The following is a 22,459-nucleotide window of genomic DNA, read 5'->3' as shown; positions in this document are numbered from 1 at the left end:
AGGTTCAAAAACTTGAAGGCACTATTGCAAACTCGTGGTTTCTGGCTCATTTTTTGGAAGAAAATTTACAAGAACTCCGACCGTTTCCTTAATAATTAAATCGACTAATTATTAAAACTCTTTTGAGTAGTTTTTTTTTGAAACACATTTCAGAATAAAAACTGGCGATAAAAAACGACATTTCGATCTCCCTGAGATCATTTTCAAGTTATAGAAAAAGTGAATAAAATATACATATATAAGTACAAATTAGGGCGTGAGAATGCGGTGATAAGCGACCATGGCTAATACTAGAAAAACATTTGCTATAACTGCTGTAAAAATTATAGTTTCTCGCTTAAAATCAATGATTGTAAAGGAAACTATTTTTATCTTTTTAAGAATTCCAATTCAAGAATTCCACTTAAGTTAATGAAACAACTACGAATCATTGTTTGTGATCGATCAATTACTGTTAGCTGTGGTAAGCGAAGATCAGATGTTGGCATTAACGTCACCAACAGGATTAAACCTGTTACTGGTGTTCTTTCTACGACGACGGCCTCAGTTTCATTTCAGTAAATTTAAGTGAAAGAGAACCTCTGAAGTGGTGCCACCTGGGTCCTCGGTAATCACGTTTATCTCCCAGGTATTGTCCGTTTAGATTGGAGGAGTGGCAAGCGTTGTACCACCAGGCGCCTGTCCAGTGTACAGCACAGTGGTTACTATCTCTGTCATTATCTCTGTCTTTTGTACTAAACGCCATGTTATTATGTCCTGCTAACGAATCTCCCGCTGTACCTGAATATGAACCCACTTCAAGTCGATACTGCGCCTTTTCATCACTAATGTTGAATCTGCCATATTTGGCGTACACTTTAGTTCCGTCCCAGTCCTCCAACTCCACTCGTAGAGAGCTCGGTCCAGAGACCGTCAGTCGGTGGATCTTGTCGTTTCCTAACCAGAACTCCGCAGTCAGCTGACCAAAGCCTGCTTTGTAGTCGTTCCATCCCCGATAGAAGTCTACCGAGCCATCTTGTCTTCTCTGAAAGACGGTCCAGCCTCCATCATCGGTACGCATGTCACAACAGACCTTGATTTGTCCTTTACCGTCTTGATTGACAAGGTACTCTCCACTCTGAGTATGTCCTGAGTTAAGCAGATCTAAGCAATCTGTTGAAAACAAAATATTTTCGAAACATTTCATGACTAAAACAAAACGTTCTCTCGAGTCGTGTATGTATCTATTGAACGACTTCACACGAGCTTTAAAAAGAATTGTTCATTAATTATGTCAAAACACTGTGTCTATCCAGTCGCGCTCCCTGTCGCCATACAGCGCTTTCAACCTCAGAGTAAATCTCCTTTGAGGCCAGTTAATATTTTTTTCAATAATATTTTAAACAAACTGAAAAAAAAAAAAAAAAAGAATTCAACGTTTGAAGTCACTGCGACACTTTCAAACCCCCACCCTCCCCTCTCGATTGTTAACCAAGTAACCTACAATATCTGTTTTCCCTGGTACACCGGACGACACTGACCTCTCTTTGTTGGTCCATTCTGATCACGAGACACATCCACGCGGGACTGACCTCTCTTTGTTGGTCCATTCTGATCACGAGACACATCCACGCAGGAGACCTGGGTTAGGTTGAGACAATTAAAAGAGTTATCTAAATGCTTATTATTTAGCTGCAACAGTCACAACAATATCTCTAGTTCCTTAGAGGGTTTCGTGGTTCTGAACTCGCTTCAAATTCCTCAAAACGTTGTATACTAACATATCTGAAACAATTTAATAAAAAACAAAAAAAACGAAACAAAACAAAACAAAACAGACAAACAAACAAAGGGGTAGCCAAACTCAATTTTGAGATTTAAGAACTGAAAGCTAAAATGCAAGGTGTCGTTGACTGATTTGACTGTTCCTATATTACGGTATTATGCCACGAACACAACATGCAACTTGTTTATCGACGATTGAGCAATTCTGTGATACGAATATTACAACATCACTTAATAAAGAGTGATAGATTGATCCGTATAATTGAAGGAAAATGCTGTAAACTATACCGCCAGCCACCTTAAGAGAGAAAAAAACTGACCTGTACAGAGCCATAGTAAGTAGATCCACTCCTCCATTGAAAGTCTCCTGGTTTCATTTGTCGTGTTTTGCTGTTAAGCTCGCATTTGACATGGGGATGAACGTTAAAAGACTTGCAACTGTTATTTCCAATGCATTTCAACTGACATTCAAACTCGTCCACAACTACAGCCGTCCTCATGACGTGACCGACTAAAGCGTGGTCTGAAAACAACAGAAAAATGAAAGTTTTATTGATGTAAAATTTCCTACGAGGAGATCTAAACAAAACTTCTTTAATTCACTCTAGATGCTATGAGTTTACTTACCGAGTTGAGTTTCAAAAACACTACCACAAAGGTCTTTGTTCCCTGCCGCAAATAACACAACCAGGAAAATGTTCAGAGTGATCATCACCAGCTGAGTTCGGCAGAGAGTGGCCATTAGTGCGGATCTCTTGTATCTTCTTGGTGTAAGGAGTGATGCTTCAGTTCCCGGACTTCTTTGCCTCTGGATACGTGACTATAGAGCGCTGTCAGTCTTATAGCTAACAGGCTGTCAGTAATTCTTCACAGTGACTGACGTAAGGTTCTGTTTACCATATAATACTACAGACGTAATTAGACAGATCTGGCCGGCTATAAGGTGACGGATATTTCCGCCGTACAATTTTCAGGAAATATTGAAAGAAAAAAAAAAAAAAAAATAGCAAAGCCAGCACAACGTAGAATTTAACTTGATTTAATACAATATTTTGGGTAGCCACTGCTACACTCCTTCTGTCATATAGGAAAATAACACAATGTGTCATATATACGCACCTGTTTTTTAAGGGCAGCGATTGCGAAATACAGTGTAATATATACGTAGGATAAGTTGACAGGCCATTAGGGACATTCAAGCCAAAAGGCTCAATTCTTTTAGCTTGGTTAATTTGAGTGGTTTTCCTGGTTTAACGATGGAGTGACTAAAGAAAACTTTATTTTTCCAGTAGGAATTAGTTGCATGCTCCTGACTATCTTTTCTTATCAAAACAAAAAGACATGAATACTTGGGGAGAATATACATGTCAGGGTTATTGAGCGAAGCGAAAAGACAAATATTATCTATTATTAAATCAGTCATAGCTCACATCTGTTTTGACATTCTGTAATAGCTTGATATATCATTCGAATTTTCTTTCTTGCTATTGTAAAATTAATGCTGATACAACTGATTTTTCCATAAAATCATTTAAAAAAAAACAAAAGCAAAAAATCTGCTATGCTTTATCCTTTCTTTTTTTTTTCTTTTATAAGCCGTAATTAGGATTAACTTAACATTAGTCAAATTGTAAATCTTAAATTATTTAAAACCATTAACACATCGAAGTAAGTATATTTATTTGAATTTTGTTAACCACATTTTGTCGATCGTTGCGAAACTCAAAAACGCTTTTTATAGGTGAATGATATTGAGCTGAAACAACCTGGCTGTTTTTGTTTTTTTTATCCATCTGTTTCTGTATATCTGTATGGCAGAAAAGAAAGAGGACGATTTTAGGGTAAACCGTATATTCATCATTTATGACCCTGTTTTGGAAAGCTATCAACCACTTTGGGTATATTGGATTACTCATGGAAATATTGAAAACATCCAGACTTAATTTTAATGCAGATATTATGTTCTTATTCGTAGGGAAAGACTTGCTTTAATAAGTCCCCTTTAAAATTAACAGAACACAAGAGAGTTTGTTTAGTTTGAGTATTTTATATTTTTGCGAAAAAAGAAAACTTGTAGAAACTGAATTAACAACCTGACCCGAATCGTCCGCGACAGTTAAGCAATCCCATGAAATAAGTGCAAACATTAGCTTTTAATTTCTACCCTAAGCATATGCTCCATATTGTGTGATTGATTCCATGCGGAAAACTATCCAATACTCCTAATAAGATGTGATGTGATGGTATTGCGGAATCTCTTCTAGGAAAACAACTGTTTTCTTTTCATGGTAGTCACTAACGGGCCGTTTTTGTCAGCGACCAGCCCTGGCTAGTTAAAATAACTTTCTTCAAAAATCCGAGGTTGTCTTTTTCGAGACCTTCGAAAGGATCTTGAAAACAGGGAATCTTTACAGCGGCCAGGAAACAAGAAATCCTTCGATAGAGAAAGCTTTAAAAAGAAGAAACAAAGAGACAAAAACCCTTGGGGGAAGGGGGAGGGGGCGGGTAACTGGGTTCATGACTCGGCGCATGGGCTAGCCTGCGATCGAAGCGAGGGAGCCTGTAGACATTCTATTGATGCCGCCGTTCTATGACACCAGCTCCTGGTATCATGATTTGATTGGTTAAATCGCTGATTCTTGACATCTTTGAGATGAATATTTGACAGATCTTTGTAAAATTATACGACGCCAACGGTTCGTTACAATAGTGCATTTGCCGTTCTCTTGTAAATTTCGGTCTCTCGACGTCTCGTTATTTCACAAGTGATTCTGAAGAGTACTTTATGCTCTGTTACGAGGAGGAATTTTAATGTAGAAGCTAGTGGAGTGGAGCCGTTTGGCGGTGCTATAGCAATTTTTTTTTTTTTAGAGATCAAAGGCATGGTTTCCGGACTTTCCGCTGATATCTTCTTGTCGCTTCGCAGAGTTTGACACCTCTATCATGTGCTTATAAATATAATTTCTTTAGGATCATTTCAGTATTGCTTTGCTCTCCGACTTTTCCTGTTTCGCGCTCACCGAAATTTTTTCCGTCCTCGCCGGGAGCCCCTTTCGCAGGCTTCGCATGGGCGCATGGGCAAGTTATCAAGTTAGCCCATTTGATTCCACCCTTTATTAAACAACCGTCAGCGAGCTGAAGACTCTAGTAGGAAAAATCTGAATTTCTTTACAAATGTTGGCGGCCAGTCCCAGAAATGCCGCGGTAGTGGTGATATTTCTCATTACAATTTAGCGACTTTCATTTGCATATTTGTTGTATTCTTTGTTGTTTGCCAGCTCCTCAGGCCGATCTAAGGCCATCCTCTTTTTTTGCTCTGTTTAGCGTCGTCCGACCAACCCAAGTTTTAGCGTTTTCAAAAAAAAAAAAAAAAACAGTTACGCAGAAGGCAATGAAGGCAATGACACATTATTTCAAACAATTGTCACTTTAATCTGAGACATAAGCAATTTTTTGCCATACAGACTTTTAGTTTTTCCCTGTTCTCGTTTGATTTTAACAACGACGTCGACTTTTTCCTTCCTCCATCGCCGCGATGTTGACTTTGTAACCACACCTTGTTGTTTCCAGGCTCCAGGGATATTATGCTGAGGTACCGGGCCTCTTAGTTCCAGACTCCTTTTCCAATTTTATTTTTGCTTTTTTTCTTCCTTTTCCGACCGACCGACCCAAAATCAGAAAACGCATTCGACAATAAACGAGAAAAAAAAGGGGGGGTGGGGGGATGGCCTAACGCGATTTCGGCGAGTTATCGTTCTGTGGGTTTCCACTACTCACAGAAAGATAACTCGCCGAAAAATACAACAAGGCAACAGGGTAAGTAGACTTTATTCACAAATTATAAGAATAATTGACTTTTTCAGCAAAGGCGTTGCGTTCCCATACAAACCTTTATAAATTCAAAGCGTTATAACACAACACCTCTATATGCTGCAAGGCGAGAGTGACGTAATAGTATATGCCACATGTCACGTTTCGCTGAAGGTTCGCAAAAAGTAAAAGAAAAAAAAACATGTAACTCCTCGCATTTTGAGCTTGGGCCGCTGCGACCCTTGGTTCGTATCCTGTCGCACATTCCTCTTATTACTATAAGACTTAGCGTTAAAAAAGTGACGTTGTCCGTGAACCACATGATGTATATGCTTCAGATTTCTAACTGTCAATGTTCCAGCTGCGCGCCATATTTTCGCGTGCAGCTCCTAAGTCAGGCCGGTCATATTTTTGATATAAACTTGACTGAAAATAACTCCCTGTCATTTATTTCTCAAGTGCGGTCAACTCTTAACGAAGAAATGACTCGGCATCAATTAAACTTGATAACACATAACAAGAGGTTGACTTTTTACTCCATGTTCAAAACTGATTGTCATAAAGCTGAGTTGAGTTTTTGAATACAGTAAAGAATCCCTCACATAAAAAAAAAAAAAAAAAAAAAAAAAAGCGGTAAATAAATTTCGCCTCGGAAATAATCGATTACGGATTGAAACTGGCAGACAGAATTTGGCATACTTTCCTGTCACCTTTACGATAATTTACGCTTAAAATTTTTCGAAGAAATAAATAGAAAATACAATCATTTTGATTTTTTAGATAATAAAACAAAAATTATTTTTATTTTCAATAATGTTGACCCTATATCTGTAGACTTACAGCTGCCCTACATCCATTCATGCATCGATTACAGGCAGAATAATATTACTTAATCAATTAAATTATTGTAATTTAGTTACATTATTATAGCTGTATCATGTTTTAGGTAATACCATGTACTAATATGGGAATACTGAAATAAATTGTTGTTGCTGTTTTTGTTGGTCAGGGCTGTTTGTCATTAGCCTGTGTGACATTAATTAGACAAACTTGAGTCCATAGTTTTCCTAGCATCACTTCTTGTTTAACTGAGATTTCTTGAACTCTAGTCCGAAACAGGAATAGTTTAACTGCCTAACCCCCAGACCCAGCTGATCATATCGTTCTCATGCTTTATAGAATAAGGGCCTGTTTACAAGGAGAGAGGGTTACCATTGCAAGCGGGTTGCCCTAGCACTCACACAAGAAAGCCAGGGTTATCCGGGCAGGCGGGTACCCTATCTGCGTGCTAGGGTTACCCTGGCAGGCGGGTTAACTTTCTCCCTTGTAAACACTCCAGGTAGGGTTAACCCGCCTACCCGTGTTAACTTTCTAACTGTTTCCAGATCCTTGTAGCGTAACCGCGCATTAAGTTGTCCCGGGTTGTAGGGTTACCCTACCTGTGAAAGTTTGCTTGTATACCCGGGCTTTTTGCCCTCCAGCTAGAGTTAACCCGCTTGCTAGGGTAACCCTCCCTCCTTGTAAACAGGCCCTTAGAAGCTAGCCGCTAGTGTCTTTATATCGGTGCTAATCGCTTGAGTCATAATACCCTCCTCTGGAAAGGTTTTGATACTTCTAAGAAAACAGCAAGAGGTAAAAATATCCCTCCTTGACACCTTGCAGTACACTTCGAAAAGCACTGAAAGGGGAAATCGAGAAAAGATGGAAAAATTGTAACTGCTAAATGATTATGGCTAAATAGGGTTTTGTATACAACGTTAGTCTGTCTACAGACCATCTGTTCTTGATGAGTTCGTCGAGAGCGCAAGCTAAAGACTACGAGTAGTCCCTCTTTCGCTTTGTCCGTCGTGCGTCACGCGAACGAAAAGAGCGGGATAAAACATTCCGTGCGAGCTCGCTAGACGGACTAAGCGAAAGAGGGACTATAGCGTTTCCGTGGGGTTTGGGGGCAAAGAAAGACCGAGGAACGGCATTTTCGGTGTTTTGCCTGAGCAGAAAATGGGGCTAGAGAGCCCCCTCCCCCCTCTTTTACTCGCTCCATTTTTCGCGCTGTAATTCTTTGCTCCCGAACCCCACAGAAACGCTTGCTACGCAGGGCAGAGGGACTAGCAAAAGTATTATCCGCATAAGATTTAAAATAACCTCCAACGCGACGGCGCCAGTTCCCGTAGACTCACAAAAATATTTACATTATTTCGTGCTAAATGTTTTCACATTAACTGGTAATGTTTAATCTTAAAAGGTAATTTGTAAAAGTTTATATTTTTTACGTACATTAATTATTCTAACCTGGAAGCACAAATATAAGGAAACATTGGCAATCCCGTGCTTGTTTACTGATCGTAAACAAACTCCGTACGACTGATTCGAATATTTCCCCTGATGAATAGAATTAGACAGTATTTTTACATTGACGTTCCTTTGTTCAGGCACACTGTTATGGATCTTGCCTTCAGAGTATCTTCCACCGATTCCAAACAATATTCGAGCGAACATATTTGACCGGATAAAAACTGAGCTATCTGTCGCGACTGGAACTAATAAACAACTGCAATCAAACTACCTTCAGTGAAATATAGCTGTTCCCTTGGTTAACATCCCAAAGCCAAGGCGATTCAAAGTCGTGTTCGTGAACATATAAAATAATAGGTAGTATCTAGAAATCCACTTTACAATTGTTCACTTCCTCAGACTACTACCAATCTCGTTCCCAGAGTGTTCGTTCCCCTTGACCAGCGGTCGGAAAACGAGAGCTCTGGGAGAAACCATTTCAGTCATGCGTCATAGATGCAGACTGCGCAGTGAAACTGGATGGGCAGAATTCGGTTATTTCAAAATGGTTGCTCCCAGAGCTCTCGTTTTCCGACCGCTGGTCAAGGGGAACGAAGACTCTGGGAACGAGATTGGACTGCTACCAAAACCACGAGGTGCGCGATAGTCTTTGCGCATATAACGTATGACATATGACGTCATTCAAAATAGCGCAGAAAATGCAGACGTTCGACGAAATAGTCTCCATTGAAACCACAGGACACCCAGGATTATGAACAGCGTTCTGTGAAAGCAATAATCGCTTGTTATGCTGTTTAGAGGCCTAAACTGAACTCATGTGAAAATTAACAAATCGAATGTGGTTTAGCGTTGTCTGTACTGTACGAGGCGCAGCCGAGTGAGTCCACAACAAATTTTCACCACTCTGATGACGCGTATCAATGTCGATGTTAAACCACATTCGACTTGTTTTTTGTGGCTTATTGACCAAGTGTGAGGTCAAGATGGCTGGATACTAGCCAAGTTCTTTTTTTTTTGCGAGTTTATGGACCGAGACGGAGTCGAGGTCCATAAACTCGGAAAAAAAGAACGAGGCCAATATCCAGGCATCGTGACCGAACTAGCTTGGTCAATAAAGGATTTATTATATGGCTTTCGGAGAAATTTTTTTTGCGGGACACGGCGCGCGGGTAGTCCCAAGCGGGCAAGATAGCTCCATCTTGCCCGCTCGGGTAACCAATCACAGCGCAGGATTTGATTCATCTTGCTCGCTCACGGAGCTAGCCAAATAATAACAACTAATAAAGAAAATGTTTATCAAGAGCGCGAACTGAAAAAAGGCATTGCGTGACACATTGACGCGAGCAGCGTTGTCTGGACTCTTATCGACAACGGCAAATTAGCCAATCAGATTTCGAGATTAGAAGCAATTGTGGTAAAAAAGTGTGTTTTGGTATATAAACGTGTACGTCGCTATGGCAGCCTTGGTTTACATGTAAGCGTTTTCCAATTTGTCATATGAATACTGAGTACAAAAGAAAGGTTTTTCCGAGCAAAATTTTCATCTAAGAGATAGTCTTGGCACGTAGCAGAGTTGGAATGCGTGATAAAATCAAAACGGTTACAGGTCAAAATGAAAAAGAACTCTGAAACTTAACTACGTGTACGTTAAGGGAGGGGGGGGGGGTGAGGTGATGTTAAGATATGAACTTTTACATTAGTGTGTTCACCAACGTTTCACAGCGCCACCAGTTTATAAATTAGTCCTCGCCAACGCTGAAAAGTTGCAAAATTTTAAGAATATTTTAAGAATTAACCCGAGGCTGAGATTTTGAAAAGAGTATAATTTTGTGTGCTGAAAATTTGTAAATACACCCGCGGAGTAATACATTTAACCGCTTCAAATTCTCCCTTTCTCGAGATGGCAAAACCAGCCGTGTGGCAAAACTAGCCGTATGTTCGATGCTGATAACATTTCTGCAAGACTCTTTTTTTAAGCGCGTGATATCAGACTTAAATTAATGTCTGCAGTTGGCTCCAAAATGGCTCAATTTAATACCGTCCAGACACCAAATACATTCGAAAACGGTAATTCCATACACTTTAACCTAATACTTTTCACAAGAATATTTTCAGCCTAAAATCGTCAGACAAATAAGAATATTCTGCCTCGGCCGGAAAAACTAACAAACAAACAAACAAAAAAAGAGTGTAACTACCCGATACAATACGATACGATACGATACGATTACGATCTCCCATTATTCTCTGAGAAGTGCATTCTCCGTGGCAATATATAAGCATATAAGTCTTCCACCTTCGCTTCCCCTCTGGCCCCCCAAGTTGCATGGAACAGGCTACCCACCGTCCCCCCCCCCCCCACCACCCCCAAAACCAAACCCCCTCCCGGGCCTTCCTTATTATGGATGTTTTCGACCTAACATATTTGCTATAGTTACCTGGACGCAACGCTCAAATTAAAGTAAGTAAATAAATAAAATAAAATGCGCCGCCGTACGTTTCCGTCCATGCTCAAAGTTATAGATTTACAGATTTGGAACGTGTCCAGCGAATCGACAACATAATATAGATCTATTGATTTCTTTTGCTTTTATTTGTACGTGAGTGTGGCTGTGACGCAATTTCCCAAATATGTTCACGTTGATTGTGTGACGGATAGAAAGCGTAAATCCAAACATGTACAAGTCGATGGAAGAGAACGAAAACCCTCCCGCATCAACACAAGGTATGATGAATGTCGATTATTTGACAGTTATTTAGTAATTAACTCTTGCTTCGTGCAACACTGTTCAGGAACAGACAGCTCAATTGTCACAGCAGACCATCTGGCTACACGTTCTGTATGCAAATAATCCTCTCATTTACTACAACTGTGCGATTCCCGAACCTGAAATGACCACCTAGTATTGTATCAGAAATTAAAATTTATTTCCAGAAGTTTTCACTTCAACATTATATGATAACGTAGGCTTACAGATGCAAACTTTCCTTGACATACTGCAACGTAAGCGACGTAACGAAAATATGACCTTCGTATATAGTAGCCCGTTTATATCGCGTGCGGCTGCTTGATAAAATGATTTTGACGCATCACAGTTTCACTCTGACAGTTTATAACAGTGCAAGCATAACGCATCAAAACTTTATATTTAAACGCTTCAATAGTTAAGTCAAGGTACGGTTGGAGAAAGATTTTACAATGGATTTTACAATTCTTTAGCATGAGGAAGTTACGCAACTGTCACGTGAGAATCCTAGACTTTGGTCCAAAATCCATCTTCATCGACGATGAACTTGAACGTTCGAACGAAACTTCTACAGCACTTTCTTTGTCCCAGTTATAATTTGTACAGAAGTGGAGAGCAATTTCTTGTTTATGTAGCTCGCACAGTTACCACAACAAACTATCACACGACCTATATATTACTCATTTATTTTGCTTGAAATCTATATATATAATTTTTCACGGGTTTATTTCATGCCTGCACAGGAGTCAAGTTTTAAGTTTTACGTGCTGATGTATGGTGATCGCCTGTCAACTTAGCGAGAAACTTTCTTTCGAGAGATATCTACTGGTAATTAATTTTTCGATGAGCAAATCTTCGGCGAAAAAATATTTTCGAGGTACGCAGATGTAAGCCAATAAAACGCGAGTTTAGAACAATGTCATTTTCTTATGACTAATATTAGAGGTGATGCCATTGGTGGATGTGGTACCAACATGGCGGCCTGATACATGATCAATATGGCGTCTCGTCTCCCGGTAAGTCATCTTTTTCCCTTCCTTCTTCAGCATGAGTTTGTTTCGTTATTGGGTAGTTTTGCTGCAAAGTAGTGTCGTTTATTGGCGTGGTGTACATTTCTTTCTTTCTTTCTTTCTTTATTTCTCGCGACATGATGTCTTTCATGCCGGTTCCAACTCGGTTGAAGATTCTGTCAGATTCTGTGGTTCGACTTAAGTTTATAAACAAATTAAAATTGGGTTTGTCAAGGGTTTGGCCAGTTTTTGCTCGTAGAATATCCACACGCGGGATTTGCTCCGTTTAAGAGAGTGATTTTCACGATTATAACTTGAGTAGGTCCGCTAATCTTGTGCCTTAAATTGGGTTTCATCGCCTGTTACGTTTTGTTTTGCTGCCATTTCGAATGTTATACTTAATTAAGCTTACTTTGATTTTTCCCTTCCTCAAGTTGTGAAACTGATTGTTGACCTAAACCACTGTAAAATGATAATATCTCTTGCAAGCAAGACCAACAAAAGTTGTCTTACCAGTATATATGCTTTTTATGACTTCGCAGTTTTTCAGCATGTTCCCTATCCGTGACGTAACGGGCTGCCGTCTGGGCATGTTTTATATATTATAGTATTCAATTAGGGGAACAAGTACCGTTTTTTGGCAAACCTTGTTGTTGAAGCACATATTTGAAGCTTCTTATTCCTAGGTTTTAGTCAAGAATAGTATGACTTGAGAGTGTCCTGAAAGACTGGAATTTGCAGTGAGCTGTTGTTTCTCATTTCCCTAACTAATTGCCATTTCTAGCTGATGGTATTTCTGATTGACTCTTACTTACATTTGTATATTAAGCTTAGGTGGCGAGCAGTAAGTTTTTGTAGGCTGAAAAGTTGTTGATTATGCACATGAATTCGAAGATGCAACAAAACTGTAAATGATAACTTAACTACAGTTTGAACTGTTTATTTTAGAACTATATACAGTATTAACTTTAGTTGTAAACCTTCTTTTCAGTATATTTTGATGTGGCTGGCCTGATATTGATCTAGCCATATGGAATGTTCAAACAGACTGTTATGAGAAACACGACCATTGAGTACATCAGAATGGGTGATCTTGCGAATCCTTTATCAGATAATGCTGAGAATTTAGGTTATCTCTCTAACAGATACTTACATATTGAAATTTAAATACATGTAATCATGGCACATGTTAATATTTGTAATGGTAACAGCACTGAGTAAAGTCCAATTTGGTCTGTAATCATATGTGTGTACACATCAATTGATTAACATCTTAATTGGATGACTGTGTCAAAGCTGGAGTTGAATTTGTTGAATGATGAGTATAAGATAATGTGTATTTAATTAGAGTATGATTAGATGACACTATGTGCATCTTTGCTTGAGAAATAAACAATTTTGTGATTTTGTTTGTTTTCGACCAAGGAGCATGAGAAAAGAAGTAACTTTTCACAAGGACATCTTTAAAAAACTAGTGTGAGAAAACAAAAATATGCATACTAGTGCTATCCAATTGTATTCAAGATACATACACTGTCTAATGATGCTTACAATGTCTAATTTCACTCTGTATGATGCTTGCACTGTTCAACGTTTTGACCTATACACTGAGGCAGTGAAGCAGATCCACACACACACTCTCTTTAATAACTCATCACGCATCATTACTGCCTGAATGACTACTGGATGAGGGGACTGGACAATTGGTATATGATGTAATTCAAAAAAAAAAAAAAAGAAAAAAAGAAAAAAAAATCAAATATAAATTATGAAGCCATTTGTACAGTTCCGGCAAGTATATTTATGTCATTTTATGTCATGTTTTCTGTTATGTATATGTCACTTCTTTGTGGTCTGAACCATAGACACATCAACAACAACAACAGCAACAACAAATTATTATTACAGTAACTATAATTATTATTTATTAGTTTTGGTAACTTAGCGTTACAGTGAGCTTAATTACGTGTACTTTGAATCAATGTCACTTAAATTACAGAAGCCACAGGTGACACTTTCTAGTATTGAAATAAAATAAAATTATTATGTTGACGATAGTGTTACTAATATGTATAATATTAGTCTTTTTGGGCATATTGAACAATCTATCATTTCTATGGTGGAAGGGTGGGGGGGGGGGGGGAACTGCGGAAGGTTTGAAGTGGAAGGGAAGTTGTGTTTGTCAGGTCTTGTTGTTTTCTTGATGATTTATCTTTAGTTAGTTTTCTTACCTACTTTCATTGTTAGAGTCAGGAAGTTTCTGGAATTCTGCAGCTTTACTAGTAAAAACAAAAATTCATTTGTTGTTTAATTTATTAACAGCTGAAGAAAAATTTTCCAACTCATTTGAGCTAAGTGCAGAAATGGACAGTATCGGCAGCGAAAAAAAGAGATTTGCTCCCAAAAGAGATATAGCAAGCACATACTTTGATGAAAGGATCCCCATTCCACGAGGCGAAGATGTAAGTCTGTTGTTGAAATCCAACGAAAACGTAAATAGAGCAGCATATTTTAACTTACATTTACCAGTTTCTATTTAATGATGTAACTTGATATTTTGTAAGGGTATTAAATTCTTTATACATATAATTTCAATTTCAATTTTAATAAGGTTTAACTTTTTTTATGGTGTCCTACATGTACATGTAGTGGGCAACTGCTTTTAAATCAATTTTAATATCACTTTTTTAATGCAACTCTGATATGTTTCATTTTGTTTGATAGTTGACATACTTAGTTAGCAAAGCCATACTATCTAGCTCATTGTAGGTTAGTGTGCATCATAATACAGTTAATATGCATACTGATGGTGTTAGCAAAGTTAATTCTGTTGTGCCATTTCCATTGGCAGTGTTATAGAACAGTTGATTCATGCTTAAGCTGTGCATCTTTGAGTTATGATGCACTTTGGAAGATTAGAGAGCACTCAAGGAATTCAAGTGGGCTTCTTTTGTGTTCTTCGACTTCATTGCATGCATCACTTGATTCTAAAGCACAAGTCAATTGTTAATACAGTCTAACCTCTCCACAACGGCCACCTTGGGGACAGAGGAGAGTGGTGGTTGTAGAGAGGTGGCCGTTTGAGGAGGTTCAACTGTATCACAGTAATTTTATATTATTATTAATCAATATTATTGTTATCAACAATGATTTAGATAAACATATACAGGCAAAAACTAACGATAGATAAATCCGACGTTTCGGCGACATCTTGGCGCCATTGTCAAGGGAAACTAATTAAATATGCGATTTCAAGAGTAACTAAGAGTTCAGAGTTTCTAATTTGCATAAGTTAGACAAAGACTTTAGCGCGGGCAGGATTCCGGATGACCTTTGCAATTGTTTTAGCGTGTTGAAAAAATGCCACAACAAGTTTGATTGTCTCATTAATGAGATGTTACTCATTAAACAATTACGACCGTGTTTAAATGTACAATCAGACTCAGTTCGCGCTAAAGTCTTTGTCTAACTTATGCAAATTAGAAACTCTGAACTCTTAGTTACTCTTGAAATCGCATATTTAATTAGTTTCCCTTGACAATGGCGCCAAGATGTCGCCGAAACGTCGGATTTATCTATCGTTAGTTTTTGCCTGTATATAATATTATTGTTAAGTATTATTATAATGTCGCCATCATGCTCAGTCCTAACATGTGGATGGTGTGGTAGCTTATTACATGGACAGTATGTTGGACTTTGGATGGTGCAGTAGTCCTGGCTCAAGCCCTGACCAGGGTCATTATGTTGTTTCTGAGAAACATACATGTAATTTGCAGGTACTCTCAGACTGCCTTTCTCTCTCCTCCATGGATATAAATGTGATGGAATAACATCCCATCCATTAAGGAGTGTACCTGTAGACATATTGCTTCTACAGCTATCAGTAGTCTTTCATATCACTCTGATCAGATAAACCCTAAAAGAATAGTGTTTTGAATTGTTTGTGGTTAATTTTCAATTTGAAATTATTATTTTTTTATTAATTTACATTGTATGTTTGATTCTTTATCAATTTTCAATTGTAGGAGTACAAATTCAGTTTTCGTCGTTTGTGGGCCTTCACTGGTCCTGGCTTCTTGATGAGCATAGCATACCTTGATCCTGGAAACATTGAGTCAGATCTTCAGTCAGGAGCTGTGGCAAAGTTCAAGGTTAAACCAGTAGATAATAAGGTTCAATAAAAGTTAATTCACGCAAGTGCAATTTAAGCATTTACTGTACAAGTGATATTTAAAAATCCAGTCAAAAATAAAAAGTAAAAAAGGTAAGTCAGTGATGTCAGTTCATGGACCACTCCCAAGGGGTCATTTAGAATACAGATAAGATACATGTATTTTATGACTATCCCCAAGTACTATGTGCTACACACTTGAATTGGGAAACTTGTGAACTGATCATTTTGATTTTATCCCATAGTTACTCTGGATCCTTATGTGTTCAACATTCATGGGGCTTTTAATGCAGGTAAAGTACAGTAAGACCTTGCAAGATACGGGATGTAGCTCCCTCAGAGAACTACAGTTAAAGGAAAATGTTTCAACACCTCACTGAATTTTCCATTTCCCTCTCTCCAAAGGCATGAGGCGTGGTGGCCTCATGGTTAGTGTGCTCGTCTCCAGATCGAGCGGTCCGGGTTCGAGCCCTGGCCGGGGACATTGTGTTGTGTTCTTGGGCAAGACACTTTACTCTCACAGTGCCTCTCTCCACCCAGGTGTATAAATGGGTACTGGCGAACTTAATGCTGGGGGTAAACCTGCGTTGGACTAGCATCCCATCCAGGGGGGAGTAGAAATACTCCTAGTCACTTCATGCTACAGAAACCGGGATAAGCTCCGGCCTGATGGGCCACTTGGCTCGTATGCAGACTTTTTTTTTACCTCTCTCCAAAGGCAGTTAAACTTTTGCAACAGCAATTAGTATTTTTCCCAGCTTTGACTTTCTTCTAAGTCCTTGAATGTTTTCCAGTTCTTTAAATTTCCTCAGAGTTAATTATCTACTCTCCATCTGCTATCCCATAATTAATGCTATCTTCCAGGCTTTAGAAGTGCTAACTGCTGCACTGGGTATATTTTCCCATTTCTCAGCCTTCACTACAGACTTCTTATGATTCCTGTTATAATTGTAATAACAGGTACACTGCATTTTGTTCAACTTCTGGCTTTGATAGGTCTGTATCCCTGATTAGTACACTCATCCTTTTGCTCACTACGTGTGTATATTTACAGATCTCATTAAGTTAACAGTCTTTCTCCCCTTCTCATTATTTTCGTCTTTCCAGAGACTGTCCCTAAGGCTTGGAACTGTAACAGGTAAGTCTTTCTCTGAGCAAAATCCAGTCAATTAGGCCACTACATGTAATTTAATATCATCATTGTGTAATTTTGCTTTCCCACTGTCAAACTTTTGTTCTTGCGTTTCTTTGAGGATAACTCATGTTCAAGGGCACTTTTTTCAGGTATGCATCTTGCGGAGGTCTGCCACGAGAAGTACCCTAAGATACCGCGCATCATTCTCTGGATCATGGTCGAGATTGCAATCATTGGCAGTGACATGCAGGTACATTAATCGTGCATGAATTGTTGGATATTTTGCTCTCAGGCAATATACTTAACTGTACAATGTACAATGTACATATCTTTTTTGGGCCTTACTCTTTAAGACCAAAAAGATTACACAAGTACGAGGAAATTTATCACCTACAGTAAAGGAAACCAAGAAAGAAGTGCTTAGGGTACACATAGCCTACAATATGGCCTAGTGCACCATCCAGGAAAGTTGTACATGTATAATACTTTTAGGCAAGGATAAATTCTTCATGTTACAAAACCCTGTCATAAAGTGAAGCATTGTGGAAGCATTCTTTACCAAAATGTTCGTCATGCACACACACAACCTTTTACAATTTAGAAAGTGGGCTCTGGCAATTTAACATCTTGGAAACAAAGAAACAAATGTGGTTCCTGAACTTGGATGTAATTTATGTACACATGCAAATGGAAAACACAGTTTCTGTGACAATTTTTCTTTTCTGGTGGGGCAGTCACATGGTAGCAAATGCATACTGTATATGTATATGTGTCCAAATAAAATTGGAATCTTTTAGGTTTCTATTTCTTTTAATTGTGATATTTTTTTAATGAAAATTAATTGCTTAAAGTACACACACCTTGCACCTCTTACAAAAAAAAACAAAAAAAAAAAAAACACTGTCCATTAACTTAATATAGTATGCAAAACCTTTTGGTTAAGGTGAACAAACAATGGCAAACTTGATCATATGGTTCTACTCTAAGTCCATACTCTTGAATTTGATAAATGTTAGTTAGTTTCTTATTAATTAATTAATTGAGTTGTACATATAATTTTTAATTAATTTAATTTTTAATAGTTCTATCTTTATTCCAAAAAGCCCTTTTGGGACGAATAAAGTATGTATGTATGTACTGTACATGTATGTACTCCTCTGCTGTGCATAATACCTGATGCACTACTAAAGTGTATGACTGTGTTAAGAGTGATCATGCCAGTATAAACATGATGCACTTTATTTTTTACAATAATTACAAGTACATTGCGAATATTTGTCAGTTACTTCCATTTTTATATTAATAATGTAATTTATCAATTTTTTGTTTGCAGGAAGTCATTGGAACTGCGATAGCTTTTAATCTTTTGTCCGATGGAAAGTAAGTATACATACATGCATGTTATGTTTGCAAGATGAAATTGAAAGGAATTTATGTTTAATTTAGTATTTAATAGTTCTTGTGCATGAAATGCTGTCAATACCCAGAAACACACTGTTGCTTGCTATCTGCCAGGTTAGAGGGAAAAGTAGATGAGTGTTGAGTCATTAAGGCACATTTGACTATTTTTTGGGATCATCTTTTAAAATAACCATTGTCTTGAAAGTGTCATCTCAAACATACCAATTGGCTTTTTATAGCTTGGCAGTTTAAATTCGTTGACAGCTCAAAGTAACAACAATTTCTCAAGATCTATCATTTTTATGGGCTAATCTCTCTTTGACCAATTAATAGCTTTTGGTAGGCATGTTGGCCTCATGGTTAGGGCACTCATTTCCGGATCGAGTGGTCTGGGTTTGAGCCCTGGGCAGGGACATTGGGTTGTGCTTTTGGGCAAGACACTTTACTCTCACAGTGCCTCTCTCCACCCAGGTGTATAAATGGGTACCGGCGAACTTAAGGTTACTTCAAACCTTCGCGGGGCTACATTGGTCGATTTTGTTTTGGTCAAGAAAATTAAAGTCTGCGAAGCTCAAGTTTACATACTGTGAACGCTAGGGGTTCTGTTATTTCATTGGCTCGTGGCCTTTCAAGTTGACACATTCCTCTGTGAAGGCGTGATATGTTTATGAATCTTTAGAAGGCAAAAACTCACACTTGTTTTTCAAGAGAATCCCTTCTCTTTAAATTAATTAATAGGGTATGCAGATTCGACGGTTTTCCATGGAATTTGGTCAGAACATTCACTGATAGATATGGAACAAAAGCATGTCGGCGAATTCCTTTATTTTAAATACTTTCCTCGTGGCAACCTTTAAGGCAACAGGTTACGCGGATTTTTTGATAGTCGAACTTGACAGATCTATAAAAAGATAACCAATAAAGATAAAAGAAAATGCTGAAACTATTTTGGAGATTGAGGCTTTGTGATTAACACTGAACAGTTATTTTGCGTGAACGATCGCATTTGATACCTGATTAATTCGCTGGAACGTCAGTCGGTCATTTTGGAGTTGACGGCCTCTGCTGACTTTGGAAAACAAAATCCAAAACAAAACATAATTTTATCGAATTCTACATTTTATAATGTTTCTTTTGATAGATAGTTTGTGGGGGTTTCCTTGAAAACAGCGCGCATATGAACTTTTTTCTGGAAGACACCCGCGAAGGTTTGAAGTAACCTTAATGCTGGGGGTAACCCTGTGATGGACTAGCAGTAGAAATACTTGTACTCCTAGTCATTTCATGCTACAGGAACCGGGATAAGCTCTGGCCTGATGAGCCACTTGGCTCGTACACGCAGACTTCTCCTTTACCTAAAAGCTCTTGACCAATGACAGAGTTTGTGGGAATTCCTTCAGTTATCACAAAAATAGTTAATTGCATGTGTTGTGGTTCAGTATTACCCTACTGTAGGTACAATTTAGCATTTTCCTTAGTGGTTTGTTTTCAGGTCACCTGTGGTCTATCAACAGACATTTAGTTTTTTTGCTTGAGCTATTTTTGTTTGAGAAACGGAGAATTCAGTTTCTCAAATGAAATCCACAGACCTTCTAATTCTGTCTTTCCATGGGACCACCCCCTTGCATTCAGAATTTTTCAAATCCCCTGTGGTCAATTATACTTAATTGCTAATTGTGATCTTGATGAACTCAAGACAGAATAGAGGGTCTATGGACAGACTACCATACACCAAAATAAAGCAAAATACCAAATGGCCAATTTTCTCTATAAGACGTGCCTGTAGGGAATCATGGTAGTTATGTTCATTAAAAGACAAACAGACTACCCTACACCAAAACAAAGCAAAATAGCAAATGGCCAATTTCCTTTATGAAAAATGCCTGCAGGGAATCATGGTACATGGAGCTATGTTCATCAAAACACAGACAGACTACCATACACCAAAACAAAGCAAAATAGCAAATGGCCAATTGCCTCTATGAGATGTGCCTGCAGGGAATCATGGTAGTTATGTCCATCAAAAGACAAACAGATTACCATACACCAAAACAAAGCAAAATAGCAAATGGCCAAGACGTGCCTGCATTTAATCATGGTAGCTGTGTTCATCAAAACAAACATCCAGTCCAAGAATGATGAATAAACTACGGTAACCATGATTCCCTGCAGGCACGTCCCATAGAGACAATTGGCCATTGTACCAGGTGTAACACTGAAGTGCAACACATAGAGATCCCGGGGGGCTCCACATAAAAAGGACTGGGGTGCTCGTCAAAAATTTTGAAAAGAACTCCTAAGAGGCACCAAGATCCTGTTTCTTGGGCGTGGCTTGAAATCTCTTTCACCCCTAAGTGGTACCAATTCTAAAACAACACATTATCTCCTGTCAGTCCTGTCATATTTTTTTCAGCTTGATACCCTAAAAGGTATTCCAAAAGCTCCCGCTGTGGACTTTTTGAAGCTGAACCCCCAAGAGGTTCAAAAACCGCTTTTTTAACCCCTAAAAGGTACAACAAGCAGCCCCGTCCTTTTTATGTGGGAGTTTTTCCCCCAGATATAGATACTGTCAGTATAATCTACATAAATTATGCCATCGTGGCTAACATTTGACACTTCTTTGCTTGACAGGATACCTCTGTATGGTGGTGTTCTGATCACAATTACTGACACGTTTATTTTCCTGTTTCTTGATAAATATGGTAAGTTCCTGCTGCTACCGTTTTCCTTATGAACGAAAAAAAATATTTGAGAAAAAGTATTTATTTCTCATCATGGTCTACTTTTTTGACTGGGAGAAAAAGGCAAGCACAAAAAGATCTGGAAGAGGGTTTTAGGCTTTGATATGTAGTCAGATTAATTTTAAAGAATTACTGAGCTAAGTACATGTACTGTGTAAGTTAGATTTTTTCCCCATATTTTGTTTAAAATGGTGCAAGGTGTGGTCATTTGAGTTACCTTTCCCATTTGCAAAACTATAGAGTCTTATAAATAGCAGAACTAAAGAATCCTAAAATACTCTAAAACTATAGTGTAGACATCCAGACATCTGCCTGCAACTACAAATCACCATCCCCTCCCTCCCTTCCCAGTTAGAATTTGATTGAAGTTGTTTTAGCATGCCTTGTTGTGGAGTTGTCATTCACCGATTGAATAATTTACAACACTTCCCCCTCCACCATCCTGTGACTTCTTTAAAAAATTCTGGCTCTGCACATTGTTACATGCATGTACCTGTGCCTCAAACAATTCTTGATAAGCAGTGAAATGTCTGTCAATCATTTGTCTAAAAGATTTGTCTAAAAACATTCATTTGGCAAATGTTTGCTTCAATAATGCAATTGGCTTGCGCCAAACAGGGCCTATTGTATTTGTATGTTATGCTTGTTGACTTGTCATTATTTTTTATGTCAGGTCTTAGAAAGCTGGAAGCATTCTTTGCATTTTTGATAACAGTGATGGCAGTGTCATTTGGGTATGAGGTATGATACACAGGTTTTCCTCTGTCTTGAGCTTGCTATTTGATTATTGCACGTGAACAGTTAGTGTCTGTTCTTTTTACTTGGCCACTTAGATCTCATCTGCTTGACCATGGCCATTGCAATATTTGTGGGCAATTTCCCAAGCAGATCACAAATTTAGCAATTTCATTGCATTTGTTAAATAAACTTAAGAACAATCTGGGACAAAGTGGGCCAGCTCACTATTATGTAGTGTCATGTAGATCTTATGGGAAAGCTTCACACCTTCATAATAAATGGAGAAACATGCCTTGTACATGCATGTTTAATTGTGATGATGTCTTGGTCATTTTGAGATACATGAAGAAGCTAGTCATAAAAGGGGATAAGTGACGATTTTGGTTGCTTTTCTTTTTTTTTGCTCCAAATTAGCTGAATTTATGCATGTGGTCTTCAATGTAATAGAAAAACGTGGTTCTGTATTTTTGTCGCTGGTTTTTGCTTTGTTTTCGAGTTAAAACATAGGCAAAAAACTTGGCTTTTCCTAGCCATGTCTTTAGGAGTTTATTTGTTGAACAGCAAACAGGCAGACTGTTTATAACGTATGAAGTCAAAACCAAATCCCACAGCATATAGAGTGGAAATCTGGGAACAGATTGTTTACACCA

General features: G+C 38.3%; 2 protein-coding genes across 6 annotated transcripts in view; one reads left to right on the top strand and one right to left on the bottom strand.

The window, feature by feature from the left end:
- Positions 1 to 515: 515 nt before the first annotated feature.
- On the bottom strand, positions 516 to 3,212 carry LOC145487293 (fibrinogen-like protein A). Of its 2 annotated transcripts, none has more exons than XM_081466048.1 (4): positions 2,392 to 3,212; positions 2,085 to 2,287; positions 1,521 to 1,620; positions 516 to 1,152 (listed from the first exon to the last, which is right to left on the bottom strand). In XM_081466048.1, exons 1-4 carry the CDS (start codon positions 2,504 to 2,506, stop codon positions 530 to 532), a joined length of 1,041 nt encoding a protein of 346 aa, XP_081322174.1. In that variant the 5' UTR covers positions 2,507 to 3,212; the 3' UTR covers positions 516 to 529. The 2 variants fall into 2 exon arrangements, with proteins under 2 accessions (XP_081322174.1, XP_081322175.1); XM_081466049.1 differs by having other exon boundaries at positions 1,572 to 1,620.
- A 7,247-nt stretch (positions 3,213 to 10,459) lies between these two features.
- LOC145487287 (natural resistance-associated macrophage protein 2-like) overlaps positions 10,460 to 22,459 on the top strand; it is a 29,716-nt gene continuing 17,716 nt past the window's right edge. The window contains exons 1-10 of one of the 4 annotated variants that reach the window (XM_081466040.1): positions 10,603 to 11,629; positions 12,615 to 12,752; positions 13,946 to 14,085; positions 15,649 to 15,774; positions 16,040 to 16,087; positions 16,902 to 16,932; positions 17,079 to 17,179; positions 18,263 to 18,309; positions 20,962 to 21,032; positions 21,745 to 21,812. In XM_081466040.1, coding sequence (XP_081322166.1) covers positions 12,659 to 12,752; positions 13,946 to 14,085; positions 15,649 to 15,774; positions 16,040 to 16,087; positions 16,902 to 16,932; positions 17,079 to 17,179; positions 18,263 to 18,309; positions 20,962 to 21,032; positions 21,745 to 21,812 — 726 coding nt within the window. In that variant the 5' untranslated portion in view covers positions 10,603 to 11,629; positions 12,615 to 12,658. The other 3 variants (XM_081466042.1, XM_081466041.1, XM_081466039.1) reach the window with 3 other exon arrangements.

The sequence above is a fragment of the Orbicella franksi genome, chromosome 5, assembly GCF_964199315.1.
Source record: "Orbicella franksi chromosome 5, jaOrbFran1.1, whole genome shotgun sequence".
Lineage (NCBI taxonomy): Eukaryota > Metazoa > Cnidaria > Anthozoa > Scleractinia > Merulinidae > Orbicella > Orbicella franksi.
The sequence above is the reverse complement of the archived record's forward strand: the minus strand, read 5'-3'. Positions and strand labels throughout refer to the sequence as shown.

Coding starts and splice junctions, on each gene's coding strand:
- LOC145487293 (XM_081466048.1), bottom strand. CDS start 2,506: ATGGCCACTCTCTGCCGAACTCAGCTGGTGATGATCACTCTGAACATT. Junction 2,288..2,391: donor TGTTTTTGAAACTCAACTCG/GTAAGTAAACTC, acceptor TGTTGTTTTCAG/ACCACGCTTTAGTCGGTCAC. Junction 1,153..1,520: donor GAATGGACCAACAAAGAGAG/GTCAGTGTCGTC, acceptor TGTTTTCAACAG/ATTGCTTAGATCTGCTTAAC.